Raw genomic sequence first — 13,027 nt, forward strand, 5'->3', positions numbered from 1 at the left:
CTGTTAGAATGAGCTCACACAGGACTTTTCATGCATTACATGTTGTAATGTTAGCTTTTTTTTTTCGGAAACACAAAAACTAATGTTAAAGGCTGTGCACCAGAAATATTTCAAGTTTGTACTCAAACCAATTAAAGGACTCTTAGACCTTTATTCCAGGAAGTGCAAATAGAATGGAACAATGAGTGAAGAAACCATTGACTGTATCAGAGAACGGGACAAAGTGAGGGTGACATCACCCTGAAATGGTTTATTTCTGGCTCCAACCAAATAAAGTCAGTACAGTCACCATTTTTTGCTATACAGACGGCACCAGGTTGGAGCCAACGTCAGTAAGCAGTGATTGGCTGAATCAGTACGAGACAACTTTTCTATTGCAACCACTCTTACCACTCAAGAGTAAACTGTTAGGCCACACCCCTTCCACTAAAAGCGGGTCAGGAGAATTTGTCGGAATCAAACCTATTTTCATGTCAAACCTCTTAAAGAAAATTATACAATACACAGTTAATTGTAAATATTTATTTCAGGTAAGTAGTTCAGAGTAATGAAAAATAAATGATGACAGTGATTTTACTTTGTGCCGCTTGTACAAATGGATCAACACAATGTCCTTTTTTGGAAAGCCAGTCAGTTATAATGAAATAAACAACATTCTGGAAAGATGAAATTTGATCAAAGGTGTTATGAGGGGCCCTTTTTTTCACAATAATGGTATTATTACTTGTTATTTGACTTTTTTTTTTAAATGACAATTTTACAAAGTAACTTTTTTGAGTTTAGCTGAAGTTGGAAGTCTAACTTCATTCAGCTTAAGTCTGATGCTGTATTGTAGTATTTATTTGGGAATTAAAAGCCTCAAAAATGACATCTCTGCTAGAGAATAGAGGAGGAGCTGTCAAACTCCAGAGAGGTATGTTCCATTACGCCATAGCCATTCATCTTCTGCAGCTTTAGATGGTCACTGTGAGTTAGACACTGCGTCTCCAGAGCAGCCTCCCTTTTAGAAAACATCTGGCTGATCTCCATGAACGTCTTGTTTTTGGTTTCTGGGATCACAACATATACATAGACGGCCACAGACGCACAAACGGTGGCAAAAACCAAGTAGCAGTAGGACCCAGCAGACATCTAATGGGGCAGAAAAAAGGAAGACAGAAGAGAAAAGAAATATTAATGATAGTTTTGGTAAAACTGGTGTATGTGTAAATGAATCCACATCATATTCATATATCAGAGGCCTCAGTAACCCCAGTTTCAACTGGGAAATCTCCATATCTAGATATTTTGTTTATGGACATTCTTAGTAAATATACAGTACACACCAAAAGTCTGGACACACCTTCTCATTCAAATGAATAGGAGGGTGTGTCCAAACTTTTGGTCTGGACTGTATGAGCTAACATCCCATTTAAGTTTGACTCCCAGGTGATTTCCAAGGCTATCAACAAAGGCCCGTTTAGCTTTTTTGACGGCAGAGATCAGGTCATTCACAGCCTGGTAACACGGAATGCATTTTTTTAAGGTTATGTTTGTTTCTGAACTTTATGAAAAACAGAGACTAATGTGACAAAGTAAATAATGATACAATATATATAGTATAATAATGATAAAGTAAGCTTTATTTAACTAGTGTTTTCTATATTTACTGAAAGAAAAGGTAAACTCAAATGATTCCAAAATGATGTGTAGCACTAAAACAATAAAACTGCAATAAAGTTTTACCTGAGATTGTAGAATATTACTTTCAAAGTGTGTCTTGTTTGAATGTTGATAACCTGCCACCTATCAGTCTGTGTCTCCTTGCACAAACACTAGATTCCACCTCTAAACAGAAAACCAAATATGACTACCAGCAAATAAAGTTAACCAATAGAAACCCTGTGGCAGGATGTCAAACTGTATGGATAGAACTGTGTGGGAGGAGCTTAAAAGAATGGTTTAAGCATATGTGAGCTTTTGAACTAGTGCAAGTTGAGCTACACAAAAAATGAAATAAATTGTGGTAGTAATGCAGAGTATGCAACTATGCTAATAGAAGTTCAATATTTAGCTAAGAGAAGGGAATGTTGTTTTTTTGTCATTCTGGTTCTTTGTAGCAGCTCATTGTTAGATCCTACCACTCAGATCAGATTTTCAGGATGCCCCTGTAAATGGATTAAGGTCACACTCGTTCAGACTTTGGCTCAGCTTTTCAGTTATGAGTTCTTGTTTTAACAAGTATTACAGTCACCTGTAAAAAGGGGAAGACAAAGCCCACGGTAAAGTTGGACAGCCAGTTCAGGGACCCTCCAATGATGTATGCTGCTGGGCGATGAGACTGTTTAAAAAGTTCTGCCGTGACAAGGAAGGGAACTCCAGCTGGAACGGGAGGAAAGCCATCACAAGCAATTACATTTTAGCTGTACGAAGACTGGCTAACGAGACACAAAGAATTCCCATGCTACTCCATGTGAAACACTCACATCAAGTCAAAAACTTTTTATGTAACCCTTGTGCTATCCTAGGCACTTTACCATTGGGAGTTGGGTCATCTAGACCCACTAGACAGTGCTCTGAACCTTTTTTCTTTTTTCCTTTGGTTTGTGATCTTCACTGGTGTCCATGGATTACATGAAATCTTTCCACCTTTATCCACCTTTGTCATGGTAGGGAGAACACGTCAATGTAAGGGGGGGTCATAGGAAAGCACAAGGGTTAAATATGAAATGACCATTAGATAGATGATCATGTAAGAAAACTCCTCACTGGTTTCAGATTCAGTATTGGTATTTTACCACAAGAGGGCAGAACTGTCTGTAAAAAACAATCCAAGTCTGGGGAAAAAACTGCTTGCTGACTCAAAATAAAAATAATGCAGTTGTAAAACTGATGAAGACAGTAATCAAATATACCTGGTTGTTGTTTTTGGTGAATTAAACCATTATTTTTTAAATCTTCAGGAGAAACACACTCAAAATAAAAGTACATCAAAAGTCTTTGACAACTCTATTATCAAATGATAAAAATGGGGGGAAATGAAATATGTATGTAGAAATAGTAAGAAATATTAAATAAGTAAACATTTTTTTAAACTTTTTCTCACTATTTCAAACGTCATTAAAGAAACTATGAGTTAGACATCTATGATCTTTTGCCCTTTAATTAGACAAAGAAGCAGTATGAAAGTATGAAGTCATCAAAAACTAGCGGAAAAATTAGAAGAATCAGAACTCTAAAGGGGCATCCTATAGGGATTGCTGCAAATCAGTAGGTAGTGGCAGACATCAGAATTGCAAGAAAATTCAAAAAGTTTTATTAAATTGCTGTTCCTTTCATGTTGATCCTACTCACGGTTAAATTAAGGCTCAGTTTCTGCTTTCATTGAACGCCATTGGAATGATATGGCTAACAGTGGCGGGTTTTTTCATGACAAAAGGATTGTTTGAGACGGTTCTTAATTTGTCTTAGGACCTATGTTACAAGCCTTTGGCTTTTTTAAAAGATTGTTTTTCAAATATGTTTCATGTTCCAAAGGTTACCCTCCGTGGATCACCCTTCTTAACCCTCTTGACACCTATTGATGCAAATATGACAACTTCGACTCCAAAATTAGCTTTATTTAGCATCTAGATGGCAGCAAAAACACCTGAAAGAGCATCAGTTGTCGAGGGGTTAATGTGGTGAAGAGGTTTGAGAGCTGAGTGATCCTAGGAAATGAGCTAATCCCCTCTGTAGGGTCTCCCATGGGAGACAGGTCCCAGGTGACAAGCCAGAACGCATAGTTTATAATAACCTTAATGAGAAAAGAGAATCTTCATTCGGTTGCATCGCCTGTATTGCCGTCACCAGGGCTTATGGACAGAATTTCCCCCCAAACTGAAGGAGTGGCTGCAGCAGGGGCTGGAAGGGGGTTTGATTTGAGGACCACAGGGTTTCTTTTCTGCTCTTTGCAGATGATGTTGTCTTGTGGCTTAACTGAGCCAAGACTTCTAGAGGTTGCTGAAGCCTGAAGCGGCTAGAATAAGGTTTAGAACTTTCAGGTTTGAGGCCATGGTTCTAAACCTAAGAAAGGTAGTTTGTCCTCTCTGGGTGGGTGGAATGTTCCTGCCCCATGGGGGAGGAGTTAAAATGTCATTTTGTTTACAAGGGAGGGAGCGTGACATCACCTGGTGCTGTTATGTGGTTGCTGTTCTGGTACATCATGGTGAAGAGGGAGCTGAATCCGAAAGCAAAGCTCTCAATTTACAGGTGGATCTTTATTCTAACACAAGACCAAAAACAATGAGGTCACAGATACAAGCAAATGAAATGAGTTTCCTACGCAGGGTGGCTTGGGGTTCACTTAGATATAAGGTGAGAAGTGCGGTCATCCGTAGAAGCTTTGAGTAGAGTCGCTTCTCCTCCACAGTTACCGTGGTTACATGTGCAAAATATCTTGATCGGATCAAAGGTCGGATTCGAATTCAACAGTTAGAACAACCGTTAGAACAAATGATAGAACAAACGTTTACATGCGCAGCACTTTTGGTCGTAATAAATCATTTGCACATGCGCAGTTCTGTTTAAAATACCGGAAGAGGAACTGAGTCCCGCTATAAACAAGCCGAGCTGCCACATGCATATTTGTAGCACCTCCGTGATATACAAGATGATCTTCTAAACGTGCTTTTGTTAATGTTGTGGTTATTATGAAGCGCCTGTTCGCTCATTTTATTTTTAATCTGTGTGGTTGGTTATTTTTTGTGGCAGAACAAAGCCAGAAGAAGCCAGGGTAAGGAGAGGCTAACACGCGCTAACAACAACATTTGTCCTGGATGAACATAAAATCCATGCAGGAAATGCTGCAATCTGCATCTTGGCTGCACGTAAACATGTGGGAATGACATCAGCCTTTATTTTGTCGGGACACGACTGGAAACACAAATCCACGTGACTGTTTGAACGGTTTCTAAGGACTGAGCAACATTTCTGCTTTGAAAAGCTCACACACCGCCCCAAAGCCGCTGAGTGAGCTGACGGTCCGAGCTCTGCTCGGAGACGGGAGACATGGTTGTCCTTAATTCGGCTGCTCGTTCACATAGATGGCAGTCCAAAGCCTCCCAAACATAACGAAGCATCCTCGCCTCAAACACAAAGCTATAAGTCCGGCTGCTCTGCTCAGAGACACAGTTCGCTCCGTCCACCAGCAGCCAGAGCACGAAGCGCTACTCCCTGGCGCCCCCTTATCAGTGATGTCAGAGAAGATAGGAAGGGAGAGGCTGCGAGGCAAGGGCGGAGCACAGAGGGGTCCCGGTTCGCACCGGGTGTCCGCGGAGCCGGTTGGTCCTGTTTGAGTTCCAAAGCTTTCTCTGGAGGGAAACACCGTCTATGCATGACTGTAAACCAGAGCAGTAGTGACCCACGATCGGAGTGAACCGTTTACATGAACAACAATCGGCATAACCCACCTATCTCGATCGGAAATAAATGTTGATCCAAACAAATCTGATGGGGGCAGAGTATTCTGGACGGCGTGTTTACATTACACATTTTTCTTCCGATCAGGCGTTCATTCCGATTACTTTTGTCCATGTAAACGCAGCTAGTGAGAGGAGCCAGTCTAAGTGGCTCAGGCATCTGGTCCAGATGCCTCTTGGCACCTCCCTGGGGAGGTGTTCCGGTCACGTCCCACTGGGCCGAGGTCCCGGGGAAGACCCAGGACACACTGGAGAGACCATGGCCTGGGAACACTTGGGGTTTCCCCGGAGGAACTGGAGGAAGTGGTCGAGGTGAGTGAAGTCTGGGCATCTTAGCTTACACTGAGGGGGCAGTAGTTCGCTCATGAATAAATCTGTCCATAAATAAATATCTTGCGACAGACTGACGACTTGTCCAGGGTGACCCCAAAAGGGACAAAACGGGTTTAGAAGATGAATGAATAAATATATCCATGAATGGGAGAAATGGATGTATGTTTAAAATTTTAGTGACTCAAAAGAGAAGGACTGCAGCTAGCGCAGAAAAAAATAGTTTCAATAGTTTTGAAAAATGTTTGCGAACTGTCTTTGCAGTTTTCTGCTAGCTGTCTCACAGCAAGTTAGTATCTGATTCACAAAACTTACCTGGACCAATACAGAAACCAGCGATGATGCCAACCACACAGCAGACACTAACATACCGCATGAATGATAAACGAGTCTAGAAGAGAGAAGAAAGAGCCTGTAATGTGCATTATACAGCAGATTCATGTTTTTGAATGCATCTGAACAAACCACAGTTTTTTGGGGAAAATAAATTAAAAGGCAGATGATACCCAAATCAAGCACTGCAAAAATAACAAAATCAATATTTTGAAAGGAAATGCTGAGCCCCTCAAATTATTTGCTTCACCCCTGTATTGTGAATGCTGGCCCATCTGGACTTCCACTATAGTGGAATGAGAAATGGAATGAGAAAAGCATATATACTTTTGTCCATGTAAACGCAATGGAAAAGTGGAAAAGCATATATGCTTTTCTCATTTGCCACCCTTCTGAAGTCTTCTGACCCCTCTTGCCCCCAATAAAAAATGTTTTAGCTCCGCCTCTGCTTACACATACTACTGGTTTTCCTAGCATAAGCTGCAGCTATCTCTAATAAAGGCTGATGTAAGTTTTTCAAACCTCTAGAAGAAGAGCTAATGTGATTCCAGCGCTGCAGATGCTCATCATTGTAAACCCTCCAATCATCAGAGACCTCCTGCCCAGCTTCTCAATGGTGAAACACTTGAAGAAACACAGGGATAAGACACATTGTAAATTAAAAAAGATGACCAAATAAGGTTTTGAATGGACGCCAGCTTGACTTCCCTCTTTTTTAAAATATCTTACAATTTCAAAGCTTTCCATTAAACGTTTACTTCAAAATTTTTAAATCTATTGTTCTTCATCCCACTTAAGCAATCTATGGTTTTCCAGATTGCCCATTTTTTCTACTTCTGTCGGTGTACATATATACATACATAAATTCATTTTTCCTTTATTAAATATGAAAAATATATTTAAAAAATATCACAATCTTTGAAGCTTAATTTACCCCAATGAGTCCAGCAATAATTTCAATGATTCCTGTTCCGGCTGTGGTGTATGGTATCTCAGGGGGAGGGATACCAGCATTCTCAAAGATGTCATTGGTGTAAAACCAAATCTGCAGTGGAAAAAAATAGAATAATGTTACATTTTTCAATGAGATTCACTTTTCACTGTTCTAATCATCAGTGTTCTGTATCACAATCCCCTGCCAAGGAGATGTTTGAGCATCCTCTACATGTCGTGTCTGTCTTTTGAACAGAGAAGACCAACACCCTTATAGGAAAATACATTTATTTTTAGTTTGTTTATTCATTTTTGAAGAGTGCTTAAGAAATAATATGATGATTTAATAAATGGCTGTGCATTTCAGTTTTTTATTTTCTTGAGGTGCAAACATCCTCTCACCTTTCTTTTCTGAATTTAACGCAAACCAGGAAGCGACAAATGCTGCATTTTGACAAAAGACCAGAACCAGGTTTCCATTGATTTTTATGTTAAAAACTTCAACTTTACAGAACAATTAAATGGTTTACAGTCTAGTTTCAAAAAGCTTTTTTGAAATGATGCCTTTTTCCTGATCATGACAACTGTACAGAGGACAGTGTAAATTCATTTTTTTGTTTTTATTAGAGTTTAAATGTGCTCTGAGACATTTCATTTCTTTGTTTGACCCAACAGAGTGACAAACAGAAGAGCTTCTTAAATGACACAGCAGTCCTTAAAGATGGGCTCCAAAAAAAATGTCTAAGAGCTGCAATAGATTCTGCCGTATTTATAAACATAGAAGCAAGTTGAGTAGCAGCGCCGTCCATAGCTTGACCTCGGATAGTAAATACTTTTTTTTTTTTTTCAGATACTTTATTTATCCCTCAATGGGGAAATTCTTCTCCGCATTTGACCCATCCCCTGGGGGAGCGGTGAGCTGCAACTGAACTAAGCAACTGCAACTGAAAGCCTGGTTACTTCTTCTGGTTGGTTGAGTATCCGTGATATTTTTAATTGGTTGACTGAAAGGAAAGCTGAGGCTTGGCGTGTTTAGGTAGGCGGCCCTGCCCTGATAAGAATCTGACAGTGTGCAAAAGCACCTTAAATTTGGGTTCAGACAAAGCGTGAAACCCAACTAATGAAAATACATTACACCAATTAGTTGCAGTGTCTTTTGAATTTTGACACAAAGCAACATATAGTGTGCTCATGGCGGCAGATTCTGGTCAATTCACCGTTCTCGTTCTTTTAGACCTAAAATCTGCATTTGATACTGTAAACCATGTCATCATGCTCGAACGTCTTCACAACGACTACGGTTTATCTGGTTCTGTCCTAAGCTGGTTTGTCTCCTATTTCAGTGGTAGATCTTATAAGGTCTGTGTTGACTCTCTTTCATCAGAAGCAAATATCCTGTCTTGTGGCGTTCCCCAAGGTTCTGTATTGGGACCCATTCTATTCACTCTCTACATGATTCCCCTTGGGAGACTCATCAGCAAATTTTCAAATATTTCTTATCATCTTTACGCTGATGACATTCAGCTTTATTGCTCCTTTGGTAAAAATAATTACACAAATCTTTCAAATCTCCTAGACTGCTTGGCCAGCATTAGAGTTTGGTTAAATGACAACCATTTACTCCTGAACCCAAACAAGACAGAGACAATAATTTTTGCTCCTGATGACAAAATTCCCTCCATCAAAAGACACCTTGGTTCACTGAGCTATTCTGCCCAGCCCAGTCTCAGGAATCTTGGTGTCTGGTTTGACAAAGCTATGTCTCTAGACTCTCATTCGAAGCGCTTGGTCAAAAACTGTTTTTACCACCTGAGGAATGTGGCTAAACTGAAGCCAATGTTGACCAGGTCTGACCTTGAGCTGATCATCCATGCTTTTATTTCCTCTCGTTTAGACTATTGTAATTCTCTTTTTACTTGTTTTAACAAAAAGTCTCTTAAACGTCTCCAACTGGTCCAGAACTCTGCTGCAAGGCTTTTAACTGGAACCAATAAACGCACTCATACCACCCCTCTGCTTTTATCTCTACATTGGCTTCCTGTTAAATTTAGAATAGATTTTAAGATTCTGATTTTAGTTTTTAGAGCCCTGCACGGACAAACCCCGATCTATATTTCTGACCTTTTAACTCCCTACACTCCTGCACGTTCTTTGAGGTCCACTGAAAAAAATCTTTTATGTGTTCCAAAAACTCATTTTAAAACAAGAGGAGACCTCGCCTTTCAGGCAGTTGCTCCCCGACTTTGGAACGACCTCCCCCTGTCTCTGCGCCAGATTGACTCAGTCGAGTGTTTTAAAGCTCAAGTTAAGACCTTTTTACTTATGATTCTAGAATTAAGTTCAAGATCCTCCTGTTAACCTATAAGGCCTTACATGGAATGGCCCCGTCCTATATTAAGGACCTCATAGTCCCTTACCAACCAATCAGAACACTTCGCTCGCAAAATGCAGGACTGCTTGTGGTTCCTAGAATTAGTAAAAGTACGGTTGGAGGTAGAGCGTTTAGCCACCAAGCCCCTGTCTTATGGAATAAACTCCCAGCTCATATAAGAGAGGCCGACTCAGTTTCTACATTCAAAGCTAGACTGAAAACATTCCTCTTTGGACAGGCTTATTGTCAGACTAGTTAGTATTCAGAGATTATTTAACTTAATGTTAGTTTGTTTAAATTAAACTTAATAATAACTATTTCTTTTAAAAGGCTGCTAGAAGTTGAAGCTGGGGTAACTATGGTACACTGGGGTTCTGTCCTCTTTCCTCTTTCCTTTTTTACTTCTACCCTTCCTCTCCTCTATTCTTGATCATAATTTATCATTTAGTTCTCCATGCCTCTGTTTGGTGCAGTGCGATTCATGTATTGTCCCTCTTTTCCTCTCCCCTCCTGGGGAGTGGGAGTGCTTCCAGACTCCAGTTGGCTCATCCGTGCTCCAGTTCCTGACCGTTTACCTCGCCTTTGCTCCTGCTCCTACACCTGGCTGTGGATCCTGCCTCTGGCTCATCTCTGGCTCGTCTCTGCTCTGTACCTGACCGAGTACCTCGTCTCTGCTCCTGCTCCTACACCTGGCTGTGGTTCCTGTCTCCGGCTCGACTCGCGCCTTTGACTGTCCCGATAACCACGGCTGGATGAAGCTCGTCTGCTGGACTTTTATATATGTAGTTGTAGATTTAGATAAGTTAATTCTTCTCTAAGATTTCTGGTAAATCGCCTGTCCGTCCTGGGGGAGGATCCCTCCTTCATGTGGGCACCCCTGAGGTTTCTTCGTTTTTTCCGGAATCCGGTTTTTTTGGGAGTTTTTCCTTACCGCGAAGGGGGGTCTAAGGGCAGGGATGCCAGTATAGCTTAGTCAGTTTGTTAGTTCATTTTAGTATTTTTCTATTGAACTCTTTGTATTCGTGATCCTTTTGATTTAATGTTTTACTTCGAAGCCCATCGAGACGACTGTTGTTGTGATTTTGGGCTATACAAATAAAATTGAATTGAATTGAATTGAATTGAATTTAGGAAAGCTTTTAGCTGACTTTTACTTGTGTTCACTTTTGCCTGTTTGTTTATTTCTATGCCTGTGTGCGTTTTATTGGGTATCGCTACTGATTTTATATTGTTTTTACTTTGTGAAGCACTTTGTGAGTCGTTCTCTGTGAGAAGTGCTATATAAATAAAGATTACTTACTTACTTACTATTAATCCTTGTGCTATCCTAGGCACTTTAACGTTGGGAGTTGGGTCATCTAGACCCACTAGACAGTACTCTGAACCTTTTTTCTTCAATGATTTGTGATCTTCACTGGTGTCCATGGATTACATGAAATCTTTCCACCTTTATCCACCTTTGCCATGGTGGGGAGAACACGTCAATGCAAGAATGGGGTCATCTAAGATAGCACAAGGGTTACAATGCAATAGATTTGAAGTTACTTTAAAATTGATTTAAAGCAAAAATAAACGGAAATGTGATATTTTTATTATTACGTGGCAAATTACAAAATGCATGGCTGAATTGGAAATGGAACTGTAAATTTGTGAAGTGCATTTGCATTTAGACTATGGCATCAAAAACTAATGACAATTTAAAATGCAAGGGGCAGGCAAACAGAGTCAGAGACAAAACAGGGTCCAAAACCACAATCAGAAGATCAGTAATGCTTGCTAATGCAGGCAGAGCGGAACAAAAAATACTTTGCACTGAGTGAGGCTCAGTGCAGTACTTAAGTAAACTGTGAGTGATTGCAAATGAGAGTCAGGTTTGAGGCATCCAGAAACTGTGCGCTGGGATTGCTGGGAGATGTAGTGCATTCAGAATTCTGGAGATGGTTCCCGCCGAAAACCAAAGGGGAAGACAGAGCTCTGACTTCGGTCATTAATGTCGTCAGTGATTTAAAGAAGATTAATATGAAATCTCTCTGCATTGGACTGGAAATGTACTGGATGTACCCTGCCTGGGATCGACTTCAGCAGCCTCCATAACCCTATAATGTGGGTATAGAAAATGGACAGACATAAGAGCCTGATGGTGACACAAGACGCAAATCTACTGCTGCCATTTTTACGTCTAAATTCATGTAATCTCAATTACCTTCAACCTCTTTTTAGATTTTGTTAAAGACCCACTCTGATAAGAATTGCTTTTTTAACATGTTTTTGTGGCATTTTTCTAATGATGGAGGACATATATAAAGAAAATAAAGCTCAAATTGCATTTCTGAGAGGGGTGTAGGAAATAATTATTTGGTGATAATTGTGTCGGTTTAAAATCCTGTCAGAACGATATTTATTCACATGTGTGACTCAATGTCACACATGTGAATCACTGAATGCTTGGAGCTGTACAACATCAACAGGATCTAAGAGCCTTCGTAGGAAACTCAATGAAGCTGTGGAAAACCACCCTTGAAGCCAACGGCAAGCCACTTGCACAAGTGTCCATCAAATGTGGGATATACCAAGGTGATGCTCTGTCCCCACTGCTGTTCTGCATAGGTCTGAACCCCCTCAGCCACATAATCAAAAAGGCTGGCTATAGATACCGACTCAGAAATGTGGCAAACATCAGTCACCTCCTCTAAATGGATGACATCACGCTATATGCTAAGAGTGAGCGTGACGTTGACTCCCTGATCCACACCACCAGGATCTACAGTACTGACATTGGGATGTCATTCGGGCTCGAGAAATGTAGCCGGATGGGACTAAGAGAGGCAACTTAGTCCACACAGGAGGGGTCTCACTCCCAGAAGGAACAGTATGAGACACTAAGGACAGTTACAAGTACCTTGGAATTCCGCAGGCAAATGGCAACCTGGAGCAGGCAACAAGGAAAAGAGCAACAGCTAAATACCTCCAACGAGTAAGGCAAGTCCTGAGAAGTCAGCTCAATGGCAAGAACAAGACCCAAGCAATAAACAGCTACGCACTGCCAGTTATAGGATACCCTACAGGAATAAGAAGATGGCCAAAGGAAGAGATACAGACTATGGATGTTAAAACACAAAAGCTACTCACCATTCATGGAGGGTTCCATCCCAAATCCAGCACCCTGAGACTGTATGCTAGCCGCAAGGAAGGAGGCCGAGGACCAGTGAGCGTGGTAGCCACTATCCAAGAGTGTTTTATCCTGGATAGTGCTTGTCATGTGAAATCTTCTTATTTTTGCAAAGCATTTAAACTGAAACTGCTTTTATTGTGCTTGAGATGATTGTTTCATGCGGTTTATGCTTTTTGTCTTTCATGTTTTTATATGTATATATACATATTTTAACCTGTGAAGCACCTTGTGACTTCTGTCTGTGAAATGTACTATACAAATAAAATGTATTTATTTACTTACTTACATCCAAGGTGCATGAGTACATCAAGCTCAAGGCCCCAACTGACAGTGTGCTCAGTGAATGTCTCAGGCAAGGGAGAGCAGAGGATACAGTGCTGGAGGACAGATCCTCATGGGAGGACAAACCCCTGCATGGGATGTACCACCGGACCATAACTGAAGTTGTCA

At 40.7% G+C, this 13,027-nt stretch overlaps 1 protein-coding gene across 1 annotated transcript in view; it reads right to left on the reverse strand.

Moving 5' to 3' along the window:
* Positions 1–507: 507 nt before the first annotated feature.
* slc2a15a (solute carrier family 2 member 15a) overlaps positions 508–13,027 on the reverse strand; it is a 28,585-nt gene continuing 16,065 nt past the window's right edge. The window contains exons 8-12 of the mRNA XM_004076895.4: positions 7,036–7,146; positions 6,624–6,725; positions 6,084–6,159; positions 2,234–2,361; positions 508–1,131 (exon numbers count right to left, since the gene is read on the reverse strand). Of these exons, the coding sequence (XP_004076943.1) occupies positions 877–1,131; positions 2,234–2,361; positions 6,084–6,159; positions 6,624–6,725; positions 7,036–7,146 (672 nt within the window). The 3' untranslated portion in view covers positions 508–876. The remainder of the gene's footprint in view (positions 1,132–2,233; positions 2,362–6,083; positions 6,160–6,623; positions 6,726–7,035; positions 7,147–13,027) is intronic.

Source organism: Oryzias latipes, chromosome 15, assembly GCF_053564925.1.
Source record: "Oryzias latipes strain Hd-rR chromosome 15, Olatipes_Hd-rR_3.1".
Classification (NCBI taxonomy): Eukaryota; Metazoa; Chordata; class Actinopteri; order Beloniformes; family Adrianichthyidae; genus Oryzias; species Oryzias latipes.